The sequence below is a fragment of the Histoplasma capsulatum genome (assembly GCF_000150115.1).
Source record: "Histoplasma capsulatum G186AR genomic scaffold supercont2.3, whole genome shotgun sequence".
Classification (NCBI taxonomy): Eukaryota; Fungi; Ascomycota; class Eurotiomycetes; order Onygenales; family Ajellomycetaceae; genus Histoplasma; species Histoplasma capsulatum.
Window position 1 is genome coordinate 474,249 of NW_025544803.1, and position 15,465 is coordinate 489,713.

Sequence of the window (15,465 nt, forward strand, 5' to 3'; positions counted from 1 at the left end):
TCTCTGATGATCTAGTTAAATCGATTCTGTAGTTTGGTCTATGAAAAATAGTTTCTCAAAATAAACGGAAACATCGTTATATAAAGAAATGTCTGACTGTGGGTAGTAAATCTCCGAGAAACTGCTTGATACTATTCAAAGAAACAGTTCGCAGCAAAAACCGAAATGACTTTTTATATTCTCCTGCCGATATTATTTTATCGTTGAAACTTCCCAAGCTCAGACAATTGAAATCCTCTAGATATGGGGGGGGGGGGGTAAAGGGAATGATAAAAAACTACAACCTCGCTTTAAATGCATCTCCATTCCACAGTTTCGATTGCGGTCTGGTCCGGCTGTGGCCGCGGCCGCGGGCGACAGATCGAGCATACGGATGTGAAGCCGAATCGGGAACAAGGTGGTCAATATCAGCGGTGTTGACGAGGCCTGGATGGGCTTGGTCGAGGGAGGTGATCCCTACGAGTCTCATCGCGCCCTCTAGTTCGTCTGCCATGACTGTTTTGGAATGGTCAGAGCACATGCATAGGGTATGTAATGAGAGGAGGAAAAGCCTCGAGGGTGGAAAGGCACGTAAGGAAGAAGATGAAGAAAAAAAACTTACTATCAAACAAATGCTCCACCCCTTCTTGGCCGTAGGCTGCGGCAAACAGCACGCTTCTCCCCATCCCTACCGCCGTGGCGCCGAGACACACCGCTTTCAAGATATCCGTTCCGCGACGGATCCCACCATCCACGTAGATTTCCATCTTATCGAATATTTCAGGACAGCGCTTATGTAACTCCAAGAGGGTGACTAGAGCCGGCGGGCTGGTGTCCAGATTGCGGCCGCCGTGGTTACTCAAGAGAATCCCGTCCAGGCCAGCTTTCATTGCCAGTATCGCATCATCTGCGGACATAACACCCTTAAGCACAAGGGGGAGATGCGTGTGTTTGCGCGCCCAGACTAGGTCTTCCCACGTTAAGGCCGGGTCAATGAACCCGCCCATGACACGGCCCAACCCCCCACCCTTCGAGTCGTTCTGCGCCCGCTGTGCCGACATGGGGACACTCAAGCTTTCATCTGCGCGGACTCTTTCGTCCGCCTCGCGCTTGCCGGGCCACGCTGCGTCGACTGTGATGAATATAGCCCGTATACGGGGGTTTTCTGAGCATTCTCGGAGCTGTGCAGCAGACTTGGCGCGGTCCTTATTGACGTACAGCTGGAAGAAATAGTTCGCCCGCGGGCCCGCAGCGGTTATGTCTTTCATGGGATAGCTGGCGCTGTTGGAGATGCCCTGCATGATGCCTCTGGTTTCGCAAGCGCGGGCAACGGCGAGTTCGCCATCTGGGTGGATGAGTTTCACCATGGCGGCGGGGCTGACAAAGAGAGGCATGTTCACATCACAGCCGAGTATTTTAGTTTTGGTATTGGCTTCTTTCACATTGCGGAGGACACGGGGCCGGAGCCAGGTGCGGTCGAAGAAGGATTTGTTGGCGTCACGAGTGATGAGGTCGTTTGAGGCACTCGAGTAAAAAGCCCATGTCTTTGCTGGAGCAGTTTGGGAAGCTACGACTTCGAAATCATGGGCGTTTATCAATGTCGTTAGAGGTGGTTTCTCGTTGCTTGGGAGGCGTTTCCCGCTCTGTTCGGAGGGCGCTTTGAGCCATTCCTCGTCAACGGAGTTTCGATCTAGAACACCCTTCAGTTTATCACCTGGAAGACTGTTCTTAATAAGATTTGGTGGGTGAATCTCGGAGTATGCCTTTGTTGCATCTCGTCCGGCATATTTGAGGATAACTATCAAAGGCAGTCAATGACCTGCTGCATAGCAAATATATACCGCTGGGAATAGCTGTGCGTACTGCTGGGCCCTCCGGGGTGCTCTGAGAGGAAGTCCGAGATGTCCCAAACTTGGTTATCAACAACGATCCAACAGTCATCAGCTGCCTTATGCGCACTAACCTCCAGCGCAGAGATATGTTGGTTATTATTAGATTTTGACATCCTTGCACGAAATTTTGTTGTTTGCGTTTGTCCGTCAAAGTATTGGAGAATCCGTTGCCATTGACTGCAAAAAGGAAACAAGCGACACCTTAAGGGGAGGGCATCTATATAGAAACAGCAATCAATGAATCACTGAAATTGCCGCGTCGCAAAATGCCGGGTTGGAAAAAGGACATGCGCGAAAAGACGGATATCTCCCTTGGGTTCCTATCGACACTATGAACTCACTAATTAAGAGGATTTTTTTAGAGGCCCTTCCGCACAGCACAAAAGGAATAGAGATGAATATTCAATAGTGCGCTTTGTTTTATCAATAGCGATGAAGCCTATTCAGCAATTATAGCTCTCGGCCGATGGGTTAGGTGATATGATAACGAGCCAAAATCATAGGGAACGCCATGGTATCAGGTGGGGACGAATCGCTGGCTCAGGGACTTTGATGTCGAGAGCTAGCGTTTGAGCTAAACGAGGTTCTGGGCGATTTATCTTTGTTGCAATTCCATCCGGCCTTTCGGGTTGAAGAGCTTCGAGCTCTCAAAATGCGATGGATCAAAGACCTATTGCTAGATGTAATAAATATTCAACGGATGCGCGGGTCGTGGAGGTAACGCAGGATTGCTCATTTTTTGGCCCCATGCTCTAACTTCCACATCTGTCTGTTTATTTGCACGGCATTACGGAAATACTATTATCCTGAACTTCAAAAATCTACCTGCTTGCAAACGCGGACTAATTTGAATGAATATCAAGCTTGGAGATTCAGTGGCCAGATGATACAGTCCTGTTCTTTACGGGCTTCCTGTGTCAGGCTAACCCGGGCTGGCTCGCTTCTCCGCTATACCCAATTTCTACAGACTAGAACATTGTCGGTGTCGTGTTGTGAATACCCCTCTCGACAAGGTGAGTGAGCAACTTGCCTTTAATTTCTGATTGTAGCGATTCCAATAGCGGCGCATTTGTACTTGTACATAACATTTACTTGCTCATTGTCTTCTTATAGTATATCAAAATTCATTGCTGCGGTATGACCCAATTGGGATCCGCGTAAATACACACAGTCAACATTGCTATCATAACTTTGGGGAGAATCAAAGGACTCCAGCCAGCATGGGAGATTCCATGAAACAGCTGCGATATGCCGACGTAGGTTCGCATACTATGATCTTGTTTGCGTAGCTGAATCTCACAGGCTGTGCTCGCGAAGGAAGGAAATTCGCTAAATTCTTTTTGCGAACAGGTAGCAATCAATCTTGGGGACCCAGTATTCACAGGTGTCTACCACGGGAAAAAGGTCCACGACAATGACTTAGACGATATCGTCCAGCGGGCTCTGGATATCGGCTGCCAGAAACTTATGGTCACAGGCTCTGACTTAGACGAGTCGAGACACGCCGTAGAACTTGCCAAGGCTCATCGTAGGTATTCTTACAATATTACCTGTGACCACCCTATCACCTATCTTCCCCCTACGAAGACCATTATGATTTATGGCCGGTCCGACCCTGCCTAACATTTCCCCAATACAAACAGCCGGTATCTGCTACGCCACTGTTGGCGTCCACCCCTGCCAAGCAAAACTCTTCGACTCGTACCCAGAAGGCCCTGAAAAGATGTTACAAGAGCTGAGGATCCTCGCACTCGAAGCAAAAGAAACCGGCCATGCCACCGCATTTGGCGAGATAGGTCTTGACTACGACCGCCTCTTCTTCTCGCCCAAGGACCAGCAATTGAAGTACTTCGAAGCACAGTTGGATCTTGCAGTTGAGGTCCAACTGCCGCTCTTCCTGCATTCCAGAGCTGCTAGCGAGGATTTCGAACGGCTGCTCACTCCGCGTCTGGCGAAGTTGCCCAAGGGTGGTCTGGTTCATAGCTTTACTGGTACTATGGAAGAGATGCAGCGGCTGGTCGACTTAGGATTGGATATTGGGGTGAATGGGTGTAGCCTCAAGACAGAAGAGAATTTGGAGGTTGTCAAAGCCATGCCACTTGAGCGAATACAAATCGAAACGGACGGGCCTTGGGTATGTATGGTTCCTGGCTATCTCCTCCCCCTCCTCCCTGTTCACCTGTACGCCCAGGTGTATTGACCCATACGTATCTTTTTTTAAAAGTGTGAAATCCGGCCTTCACATGCTTCATATAAACACCTTGAAGGCGCGCCGTTGTTACCGAAATCCTTTAAAAAGGAGAAATGGCAAAAGGGCTGCATGGTGAAGGGTCGAAATGAGCCTGTGACCATATACCAAGTTGCGCACGTAATTGCGAGTGTGAAAGGCATTTCTGTTGAGGAGGTTTGCGAAACGTAAGTTTTATGTTCCCACATTCTATCCCGTTTCCAATTTGCTGCAGGCGTGTATTCAGATTTATGCTAATGGGCCCATCTCTTCCACTGAAATAGTACGTGGCAAAACTCGATAAGAATGTTTGCCCTGGGGGAAACGTAGTGTCTCTTAGGAGGAAAGCTCATGCGAAAAACACGCTGCCGGCTTTCCTCCATTTCCGAGTTATTATGTATATAGAAATGGAAAATTCACTGGAGTTCATGAAACTACAGCTGGATTTATATGTCTTTTGGATTTTTTAGATTAGAAGGGCGGAATCTAACAGAACTAGAGAGATAATTCTGATTGGCTTTCTCAACGACCTCCTTAGTCTCTCCAAGGCAATCAGTCCGTTAAGGTTTAGAACCGAATCTCAACACCCCGCGTTTGAGCTGACCTAGTCGCTTTTATGCACTCCTCGCCGGGCATTCACCCGACATATGCATGTGCCCCGATAAGGCTGAAGGGAACAACGGCTTGACATGGATGCTCGGACGCTGACGTTGAGCACCTGAAGAACTACGCAGATACGTTAAAAGGAAGAAGGAAAAGTCCAATTAACTCAAGCCTCCGGGAGCAAGGGTTTCTCGATCAACTTTTCAAGTTTGCGGTTGAACAAAGTTTCTATAATGCTAATTTACGCCGGCCAATTCGCCACGTGACCCGCGTTTTCCCGACGGAAGCTGTGGGTTGCCGGGCCGGAAAAACCCGCTCCGCCGTAGCTTGACGCGGTGCTTGAGCTGTCTCGCCAATTGTTCGCTGTCCACTGCTCAACTGGCTGAGTATACTTCAACCGTCAACCGTCAACCTCAACTTCAACTTCAACCTCAACCTCAACCTCAACCGCCATCAATCCTCCCGCTGCGGGTCTTCCTTCTGCTGTGTCCCAAGAGAAATCCCTCTCAACTTCCACGAAGCTCGTCCTCGTCTTTCTATCTACGTGTCTCGCCATGGATCTGCAACGTACCCTCTATCAGAGTCCGTGTAATGTCGATGGATAGCCTACGACTCACGGCTTCGGCGCTACCTACCTAGGGAGCCCTCGAACTCGCCCCTGCAATCCCTCAAACCAGCCGTCCGTCCTGTCCCTCGGGACATCCCTCCAAAAACTCTCTATCTCGAATTCCTCTGTTCAAATTCTGGGACATGTTATCCTAGTACCCTTGTCTTTTCCTCTCCCGTTTCTCTGCACCCGATTCCCTCATCATTCTTTATCTTCCGGCCCCCTTCACCATCTTCTTAAAAATACCTCCTTTTTACGTTTCTCTTTTTCCTCCCTCATTTTTCTTCCTTGCGATTCATCATATCTCTCCTCGATCCTGACAAGACGTCTCTGTATCTATCCGATTTTCCCTCAGATCTATGAACGATATAGTTTGTTAGACTGAGCTCTCAATTCCTGATCACAATACTTGATATGCCGTTGTAACTCTCACATATTTCTTTCCTATTTTACACCGACCCCGACCCTGCCTCTGGCCTCGAGAGTCCGCCGGCAGGACGAAACCCTGAGATTCCGGCCACCCCGGAACATTCCCTAACCCCCACAAGATTTCCCATGACGAAGTGCACTTGGAGTGCTATGCCAGCTCAGTCTTCCTGCCGCAAAATGACCGATTTCCTCTCCCCTTCTACTGCCATAGAAATTATCAAAGACGACAAACAAGGTACGTTTCTCCTCTGTTTGCCTGTTGGTCGTTTTTCATTCTCTTTTTTTGCGCTGGTATTGCCTGTTCGATAAAGATGCTACGAGGCCATATTTGTGTTATTTGCCATGCTATCCGTATCTTAATTTCTTTTTTTTTTCTTTTTTTTTCTTTTTCTTTTTCTGACGGGAAACGTTTTGGAGCAGGAGAAAATGGATACTTGGTCAGCGGCTTTGAAAGCGGGCCAAGCCGTCCACCCACGCCACACGGAGCTGGATTACCAGAAAACTTCGCTGAAGTCGTCCAAGGCGTATACAGAAGTAGCTTTCCTCTACCAGTGCATCTCGACTCTATTGCCCGTCTTAATCTTAAGACCATTATGTAAGTTTTCAATTGGAATTCATTGTTTTTTTCGCGAAACCGTATGTGTGCTGACTAGGAAATAGAACCTTAGTTGACGAAAAATGGTCTCCTGATTATGGCGAATTTATCCGCAAAAATGGAATTAAGTCCCATGTCATTCCCATTTTGGCAAACAAAGCCCCGCAGGTCTCCACGCCCTATGAAACTGTCATTGAAGTACTAAAGATTATTTTGAACCCGATGAATCATCCCGTATTAATTCACTGCAACAAAGGCAAAGTAAGTTATTATCGTTCCCCGAACAGTACAAATGAATAAGTAAATAAATAAAGCTTTTTCCGCCATCTAATCTTGTTATCCTAGCATCGAACCGGATGTATTATCGCCTGCTTTCGCAGAGTTCAAGGGTGGTCTCTCATGGCTGCGCTCCAGGAATATCAGAAATATTCTACACCTAAATCGCGGGTGCTAGACCGCATTTACATCGAGGAATTCGACTCAGATTCCCTCTGTGACCTCGTTGAAAAAGTGGGGGCTCGCAAATGGCTTCCGACAATTATTCCAGTCGATAACATCGGGAAAGACAAACTCGAAACATCGCATATCAGCCTTAATGATCAATTCCCGAAAGCCGAAAGTGCACCTCCTAGCCACTTCAATGCAAGTTTAGAGGAACTCCACAGAATCAACTCCATCTAAAATATATTCCTGGATTTATATCAATTCCTTCAATCACCTTTCGCCAGTGATCAGGAATGCCAAAATCCCATCGAGCAGACAATGTTCGTTATTCCCTGGGTCCACTTTCCTTGCTTATATCGGGGCGTTTCCGGATAAGGATCGAGATCACAACCGAAAAATAAAACCCCACGGCGTTTCGTTTCTCCATTCATTTATTTCATCACTACGAGGATTATTTATAGACCGTTAGGTTTGGGTTCTGGGGTAGGGTATATGTACATACGGGCGCGGAAAATGGAACCGCAAGTCCCCAGTACTGCGGTAATAATAAGAAAAATAAACTAAAATACAACTTGTCATTGAAAAACCTGGCGTTAAAGGATGGGAGGTTGCACAGCTTAATTTACCGCGCAGCGGCGGCAGCGGCGATTTTTTGATCGTACTCTTTGCCTTTTCTTTCTTTCTCTTTTCTTTCTTTCTCTTTTCTTTCTATTTTTTTCTCTCTTATGCCTTCTTTCTTTTACAAATATAATATCATTCTTTCCTCCCTCTTGGCGCGAGGAGAATAAACAAATCCGCACTTAGTATATTTCATGGTTTGGATTCCACTTATATCATTGAATATACAGCACGCTCTTGCAACCAGCCCTGGTTTCTCAACTCAACTCATTTAGCCAAGGTTGATCCTAAATTCCTACGACCTTTCTCCTCGACTGGTTGACATTCCTCTTTTTCTTTACAATCAATAAATTATTTCCCCCGCAAATCTAGTTGACGACATCCCCATAATCGACCGTTCCTCTTCTGGTTTTCTACTGGTGTTTATTCGCCGCGAATTTTCTTTTCTTTTTCTTTCTTTTCTTTTTTTTTGTTCTAATATCACTAGCTTATATACCAAATATTTTTCATAGTGCTTGTCTTGGGTCTCCCTCTCCCTCTCCCTCCCCCTCTCACAGCTTCGCTTTCCTCACCCATTCCCTTCCCCCAATGCCAATTATCGAATATCCCCCTTTTTCTCCCTTCAGGATCTCCTTTTTACATCTTGGTTCCTCGGCGCGAAAATACGTGGTATGACATGAGGCCTTCACCTTATTTGGTCATAGTGTTTTTGCATGAAAAGAAAGAATCAAGGGCGACACTAAAAAAACAAAAAAAAAAAAAAAAAAAAAAAAAACGAAGAGAAAAAGGGGAACAACTATAGATTTTCCATACCCTAGTTCGACCGAATATTTCAGATGGACTAATGGAAATATACTTAGAGTATGCAGTGTAGCGGGAGGGTGGTTGGGTGGTGTGGAGAATTTACATGACGGAACGATGTTGGAGCGTCGGGGAGTGAAAGAACGGAGCGGACGGAGGGAGTGGGGATAACGTATTGCATCACATTGATAAGTAGATGATTTTACTGGGAATCTCCTGGCCTTGGAAAGGGGGTATAGATAGATGGGCAAAGACATATATCTTCTGTGAGTTTATATTTGTCTGCAAGTTGAGAATGGCGAGTGGATGGATCAAGAAGTGGGCTGTTGCCAGATGGTCCTCAGCAGTAGACGAAAACACCATTTTAGAGAATTCCTCCTTCATATGAGTTGATTTCCATGTCAATGCAGCTGGGCAAATATATGAGAACAGCAGGAGCTATTGTAGAGTATATACAACGAAAACAGAGAAAAAGGGGCAAATGAACTGTGTTCTTCCATCCTGCCACACCCCAACCAGCACACAGGCAGAAAGAATTTGGGATATCGTATTCTAAAAATAAATCCTATACCATTCATATTTCATGTTAAAAGGGAGGGAAAAAATCGAATGAAAACCAGAAACAAGTGAAGAAGATGACATCTAGAAAAAATGGGAAAGAAAGGAAAACCACTATCAAACCAATCCCACCGCCTCCCTCGCCATCTTTAAATCGTTTCCTCGAACCCCGACATCATCTAAATATAACTTAAATGTCTCCAAAAGCTCCGACAACCCACTCCTTAACGCCTCTTTGATCATCTCTACCTCCTCTACCCGCCGCGCCTTTTTCTGTATCTCCACACCGGCGTCTGTAGGAGGGAAATCAACATCTGTCCAATGGATATCCAGCCCGCCATCATCAACGCTAGTAAAGGACTCGAGAGATATTAAAGTCTCTGTAAACAGGTGCACGACAGCGGCAATATCCGCCTGCACTTTTCCAAACTGGTCCTCTGCTAGACTCGCGATGAGGAGGCGAGTGAGAGATTCTACCGCATCAATAATTGGGGAGAGACTGGCATATGGAGTGCCGAGGATGATGATGCGGAGTCGTCGTGCGTAGGATTGGCGGAATGGTAAACCTACGAGAGAGCTGAGGAATTTGTGGATTAGGGGGTGGGTGCTGCGTCTATCTGAACTAGATGGGGAGTGAGGCCCCGTGAGGAGCTTGAGCTCCTGGGCTGAGGAGGATATGCGCTTTTTCCGTTCCGGGCTGAGGACAGCAGTGGTGGCACGGTTGATAATGTTGCGGGCTTGGTCGCGGGCTGCTGGTGTCCAGTCAGGAGATTGGCCGTAGGATTTAGCTACAGAGCTGAAGGCTGACTCCAATTTTTCGGACCCGGTCGCTGGCTTGGATGAGGCAAGGAAGATGTTGTCTTCTCGTGGAGGGGAGGTTAGGCGAGGTAGGGTGTGAATAATGGCCGGTTGTCCATCGATGTTCCTATTACTATCTGATCTGGGTAATGTAGAGTTCGGACCCACCAGGGGTGTGGGGTGTCGATGCTCATTTATTCGCGCGGTTATTCCCTTGATAACATTTGTCGAAGCGTAGAAAATTTGGGTCCATGCTGGACCACCGTTGCGATCGATGTCAGCAAAAATTGCTTTGCGGCGCTCCGGATATTGTTGGCTGATCAAGCACAATTCCCAGAATGCGAATGTTCGGACGACGTCCTTTTTCGCGTTCAATCCGTTTATCAAGCTGCCATTCGGGTCTTTGGATTCGTTTGTCAATGGCTGACCTCTTTTCAAGGGCGCCTGACCCAAAAACGTTGAAAACAAAAGATTAGACACCTGCCACAACATCACAAGAAGCACGCCGGTAGTAGCGGCCCGGAGCATTAGCAGAATGTGCAGGGGTGGAATCAGCCCTGGAGGATCAGCGGCGGATCGAGGAAAATTCCAGAAAAGCTTTGCAAAAGAAAGGACCCAATTCCAGGCGATGCGTCTGAGAAATAACATATAGATAAAGGGGCCCACAATAGCCGTAATTGAGCTTCTAATTACGGCATCGTATAATATCTGAGGCATGGCCTTCCTGATCCTGACAGGAAGCGGCTCCAGCGCATGCAAACTCTGGTGTGTGGATGTCGAGGTTCGATTCGATATGGGAACGGGGATCTTATCCCAGTCAAAATAGAGGTGAAGCGTTGCTTGTGAAACAGCAAGAAGGGCGTAGAAGCAATGGAGATATATTGGTCTCTCATTGAGCTTTGCTCGTTCAAACGGCCTACGGACGAGACAATTTTTCAGCATTCAGCCCAAATACTTCTTTAGCAACACGGGATTAACTGACTTTCCCAGTTTTACCCAATTAAGGTCTGCGCTTTCTGATGACGACCACATGGACACCTCAGTAAACCACCACGCAGATAATAGATACCATCCAAAGGTCTGGAAAGTGGACAAGGAGAACAAGGCCTGCCTCGCTGAGCTGAAAGGGGAACTTGTGGTCCGGGTTCCCACACGCATCTGGCCAACACGGAGGATGAAAATAGCAAGGCATGAGAAAAAAAGGAGTATCGTCCGAAAGCCGCAAGCGCCCAGAGGAAACCATGACCAGAAGACTAGTACAAGTTTACTGTTAACCCCCCATGTAGGCAGAGCAGAAAGGGAGTAACGCAAAACTCACAGGAAGACTTAACGCCAATAAGAAAAGCGACAACATAGCAAGCAACCAAAGAAACTGCCGACGCATGAACGAATTTGCGATGTAGAGTCGAAGTTAATAGCCGCCTGTACTGCCTGGGCCGGGCAGCAACCGCTGAGGAGGATGCGGCTGCCATGGCCGATCAAGAATGAAGTGTTCAGCCAGAAGTAGGATTAGGAGCTTAGAGCATTGCTGGGGAGCTCTGTAGATTCGACAACTTGCTGGTCGTAAGCTGGAAAATATCTTACTGAACTCTTCGCGGCAAATGATACGTATGAATGGGGTTCGAAGTGAAGCAAAACAGCTTTTTTTGACGCTATCACGAATTGTTTTCCTGCACCAAAACAATATCAAGCCACAGGCACACTGCAACAATGGGAATCAGCCACACTAATGTCCATTTACAGCCTAGCGTCAGGCGACCGGAAGCGACAAGGGCCCGAGTTGTATTACGTAATTGTGCTGGCACCGTTCCGCTTGAGCGACATCATTGCCGCTTGGGGAGAATCCAAGCAACAATCAGCAGCAAAATCACAGCGGCAATACCGGCAATACATTCCTTCGATATCCGTTTCCATCATTCGTTCTCTTCTGGCCGATATCTTGCTGTGAAAGCTGTGTTCTGCGTCCCTTTTTGTGTCTTCAAATTCTGCCTACTGGGTGCTTGAACAATCACGTCATGTCATTCGACCGCCTCTCATCATTAGAAGCGCAGCCAACCAGACCAGGCGACTCACAATACCAAGATGACCCCGATTTCCAACGATTGACAGAGTCGCTGTCTAATCGCTTGTTTACGTTGACATCTAATATCTCGCGCCTATCGAACCAGATCTCCTTGTTAGGCACTAAACGTGATACGGAGCGGGTCCGTGAACGGGTCCATGATCTGCTAGAAGAGACCCGGGAAGGTTTCCGGGAAGTCGGCGAAGGTATCAAGAAGATTCAACTATGGGATGATGTCAATGTTAGTAGCAACTGTACCTTTATCGCAATACCTTTATGCGTGGGAGTGGCGGGTTTCGCTGAATCTGTCACTCAATAAACCTATACTAACAAATAAACGCACATCACCCAAAGCCCTCCCAAAAATGGACGCAGCAAAAGCTTTCTTCCGAATTTCGATCCACCCTAGAAGAATTCCAAATCGCCCAGCGCCGTGCCCTCGAGAAGCAAAGAGCGTCCGCAACTGCTGCACGTACTGCCCTTCAAGAGGAAGAGGGTGTCATAGCAACCTCGCCGCAGGAAGGCCAGACCCTCCAACAACTGCAGGAGCAGCAACCCCGCATCGCACCACAAGCTGAAGTTGACTTCCAAGAGACCCTTATTATAGAACGCGAAGCGGAGATTCGGAATATTGAACAGAGTGTTAGCGAACTAAATGAGCTTTTCCGAGATGTTGCGCATATAGTCCATGAGCAAGGGGGACAGCTGGATCTGATAAGTGAAAATGTGGAACGGACGAGAAATGATGCTAGGGTTGCGGATTCCGAGCTCAGAAGTGCCAGTAGATATCAGAAGAACGCGCGCAACAAGGCTTGTTGCCTGCTGTTGATTTTGGCTGTGGTCCTGGTCATTATCGTCCTTGCTGCTACGTTGGCTTGAGCAACCAAACGAATTGCGTTGTTAGCTTCGAGCTGTTCCTTTTTTTTCTTTCCTGTAATTGTTCTATTATTGTCTATTATTGTTCTATTGTCTTTTTTTTTTTTTTGTTTTTTCCCCTTGCTATTCCTTTCTTAACCATCTCATGCGCCTATGCCTCTTAACTGATTGATTTGTTAATGTTCTTTTTATTCCATTGTTTTGAGGGTTCGGATATTTCTTTTGGCGTTTCTTCAGGCGAGCTGACTAGCTTTCATTGTCAAAGCTACTATCGTACATACGCTATCTAATATTTTACAATTGTTATATACACATATATCTTTAGAGAGTTGGAAGAACGACATATCTACCACCCACCTGCATGCCCCTGTTAATAAAAAACTCAAAAGCAATACAGATATCACCAGCCCAATCCGATCAGACGAGTGGCCCTCATCCTACACCCTTCCCAGGAATTTAGCTTTGGCCGTACGTCAAGATAAAAATTTAATTTCGCATTATTCGCAGCAGGCCCCAAACCTGCCCCGCCAGATCTCCCCTGGTAAAAATCAATCACATATTCAATTCTAGTCCCCCCGCACCTTTCCACAACCCAGTCGTGTCTATCGAACGGCCGTTGATATCCTAACCAGCCATTAATCCTGGCCCTTGGGCTTAGAAACTGGCTCTCGACTCCCAATCCTCGGAACGAATACAGCTTAGGACCTCCACATTTTCGGCTACCAGGATCAGACGTCGGTGCAGAAGACTCCCATTCTAGGATTTCAGACCATGCACGCTCGTTCACGGCGTTGTGGATGGGGATGATGGAGGCTACGGAGGTGGCTAGATCGGTCGCAGAGGTGGCAGATGTGGGTGTATTTTTGCGAAGGAGGGCCTCGAAGAATTGGCGCTCTGATGGATAAATCCAGTTGCCCGTGCGGGTGTCATGACCGGTTTCGGCTTCGTCGTTTGAAGGGCTGATGTGCGAAGCTGTCGTTGAGGATGGGGATGCATATGGTGAGGGAGGCGGGCGGGCGGAGGTGGAAGATGTAGCAGCTGTGGGCGTATCTGGCACTGCTCGGGGGATGCTGCTTACTTCCCGCTCCTGAGATAATGGTCTCAGTTGTTTCGACAGTTTTGTGGTGCCTGTAAGTTTCGGAGCTGGGTCGGTTGGGCTCGTTGGACTAAGATTGGAGGTTTGATGTTGTGAAAGCCATGCAGCGCGAGTTTTGTGGTCTACAGGACATGTCGCCTGGGATCCACTGTCTTGGGCAAAACCAGTGGAAGTAGGGACTGCTGTAGGTTGGGATGGGGTATTTGCTGTACTTGCATTGGCCCCCATGATCAAAAGTTGAATTAACCTCAGCAGTGTTCGACGGAAGAATGCCCAAATAAAAGAAAGCCAGTTAACTTCACAAAAATCACTGCGAGCGATGGCGTCCCATAAGCCAGTATGTCCTCCGTAGACTGTGAGAAAATCTCTTCGCAGTGCGCAGTGTTCAGCGTCCAGGGTTGAGCTTTGATGAGGTTTGATCTGACTAAAATTTAAGGTTTGGAGTTCTCCGCAGAGCCTCAAACCCACATGTGTAGGGCATCAAGAACACCGACATTCTCACACAACTCTCTCCTCAGCCCCCTACCACCAAGCATTACCTGTTTATCTCCTGTAATTAGTCATTTGTGAACAACGAAGATGGCTGGGTCCACCGAAGTTTACCGTGCAAGTGCTACGGCTCCTGTCAACATCGCTGTTATCAAGTAGGCTAAGAGAAATCTCCCGAATTTACCCCTCATTGCATGCAATTTGCTTATGATGATATTTGCAGATACTGGGGGAAGCGGGATGCTGTCCTTAACCTTCCCACAAATTCCTCGCTCTCTGTGACCCTATCGCAGGGTTCTTTACGTGCATACACCACTGCATCGTGTTCCCCTACCTACCCCACCGATGCTGGCGATTCTTTGACCCTCAACTCGCAACCGCAGAATATAAAAGACTCAAAGAGAACGCTTGCTTGCCTGTCAGATTTACGAAGTCTCCGTCGAGAACTGGAGAATGCAAACCCATCTCTACCCAAACTCTCAGGTTTCCCTCTACGGATTGTATCGGAGAATAACTTCCCGACTGCGGCTGGTCTTGCCAGCTCCGCGGCTGGTTTTGCTGCGTTGGTTCGCGCGGTTGCCAACCTTTATGAGTTGCCCCAATCGCCTAGCGATCTCAGCCGCATTGCACGCCAGGGCTCTGGTTCCGCATGTCGCTCTATGATGGGCGGTTATGTTGCATGGCGTATGGGGGTCTTGGAAGATGGTAGTGACAGCTTCGCAGAAGAGGTGGCTCCGGCAAGCCATTGGCCTGAGATGCGTGCCCTTATCCTTGTCGTTTCTGATGCGAAGAAAGATGTTCCCAGCACGCAAGGAATGCAGGCAACAGTCGCGACCTCCACTCTTTTCCGAACCCGTGCTGAAACAGTGGTGCCTGCACGGATGGCTGCGATCGAGTCCGCGATTAAAAACAGGGATTTTGCTTCCTTCGCCGAGATCACCATGAAAGATAGCAACAACTTCCATGCAACCAATCTTGACACCTGGCCACCTACGTTCTACCTCAATGATGTGTCTCGTGCTGCCATCAGGCTGGTCCATGATATCAATCGCGCAGCTGGCGAGACTATTTGCGCTTACACGTTCGATGCCGGCCCAAATGCCGTGATATATTACTTAGACAAAGACTCGGAGCATGTCATTGGGACATTCAAGTCAATTCTGAAGGCTGAGACCGAGGGCTGGGATGGTGTGTATGGTGGCGCAGTTAAGCACATAAAATGCGGAATTCCGCTGGAGAATTTGGACTCGAGGGCTGTCGCTGAGCTGAAGGGTGGTGTCAATACCGTTATTCTAACTGGCGTCGGCGAAGGGCCACAAAAAGTGGGCCAACACCTTGTCAGCGAAACTGGTGAAATTTTGAAAGGAAGCCCCAATTGAGGAAATGCAAAA

At 47.8% G+C, this 15,465-nt stretch overlaps 7 protein-coding genes across 7 annotated transcripts; 4 read left to right on the forward strand and 3 right to left on the reverse strand.

The window, feature by feature from the left end:
• HCBG_02335 (cytochrome b2) lies at positions 1-2,475 on the reverse strand (the record flags this gene model as incomplete). The annotated part of the gene is made up of 3 exons (XM_045429384.1): positions 1-495; positions 602-1,777; positions 1,843-2,475. The coding sequence occupies 3 exons, from the start codon at positions 1,982-1,984 to the stop codon at positions 278-280; spliced, it is 1,536 nt and encodes a 511-aa protein (XP_045289279.1).
• A 616-nt stretch (positions 2,476-3,091) lies between these two features.
• Positions 3,092-4,290, forward strand: HCBG_02336 (3'-5'-exodeoxyribonuclease; the record flags this gene model as incomplete). The annotated part of the gene is made up of 4 exons (XM_045429385.1): positions 3,092-3,127; positions 3,222-3,399; positions 3,515-4,005; positions 4,096-4,290. The coding sequence occupies 4 exons, from the start codon at positions 3,092-3,094 to the stop codon at positions 4,288-4,290; spliced, it is 900 nt and encodes a 299-aa protein (XP_045289280.1).
• A 1,624-nt stretch (positions 4,291-5,914) lies between these two features.
• Positions 5,915-7,013, forward strand: HCBG_02337 (tyrosine phosphatase; the record flags this gene model as incomplete). Its single annotated transcript, XM_045429386.1, has 4 exons — positions 5,915-5,972; positions 6,158-6,332; positions 6,398-6,593; positions 6,678-7,013. The coding sequence occupies 4 exons, from the start codon at positions 5,915-5,917 to the stop codon at positions 7,011-7,013; spliced, it is 765 nt and encodes a 254-aa protein (XP_045289281.1).
• Positions 7,014-8,870: 1,857 nt separating this feature from the next.
• HCBG_02338 (nuclear envelope protein) lies at positions 8,871-11,023 on the reverse strand (the record flags this gene model as incomplete). Its single annotated transcript, XM_045429387.1, has 3 exons — positions 8,871-10,467; positions 10,534-10,804; positions 10,870-11,023. The coding sequence occupies 3 exons, from the start codon at positions 11,021-11,023 to the stop codon at positions 8,871-8,873; spliced, it is 2,022 nt and encodes a 673-aa protein (XP_045289282.1).
• A 543-nt stretch (positions 11,024-11,566) lies between these two features.
• HCBG_02339 (SNARE domain-containing protein) lies at positions 11,567-12,492 on the forward strand (the record flags this gene model as incomplete). The annotated part of the gene is made up of 2 exons (XM_045429388.1): positions 11,567-11,854; positions 11,968-12,492. 2 exons carry the CDS (start codon positions 11,567-11,569, stop codon positions 12,490-12,492), a joined length of 813 nt encoding a protein of 270 aa, XP_045289283.1.
• A 177-nt stretch (positions 12,493-12,669) lies between these two features.
• On the reverse strand, positions 12,670-13,913 carry HCBG_02340 (cytochrome c1 heme lyase; the record flags this gene model as incomplete). The annotated part of the gene is made up of 1 exon (XM_045429389.1): positions 12,670-13,913. The coding sequence occupies one exon, from the start codon at positions 13,811-13,813 to the stop codon at positions 12,890-12,892; it is 924 nt and encodes a 307-aa protein (XP_045289284.1).
• A 184-nt stretch (positions 13,914-14,097) lies between these two features.
• Positions 14,098-15,453, forward strand: HCBG_02341 (diphosphomevalonate decarboxylase; the record flags this gene model as incomplete). Its single annotated transcript, XM_045429390.1, has 2 exons — positions 14,098-14,229; positions 14,298-15,453. 2 exons carry the CDS (start codon positions 14,165-14,167, stop codon positions 15,451-15,453), a joined length of 1,221 nt encoding a protein of 406 aa, XP_045289285.1.
• Positions 15,454-15,465: the final 12 nt, after the last annotated feature.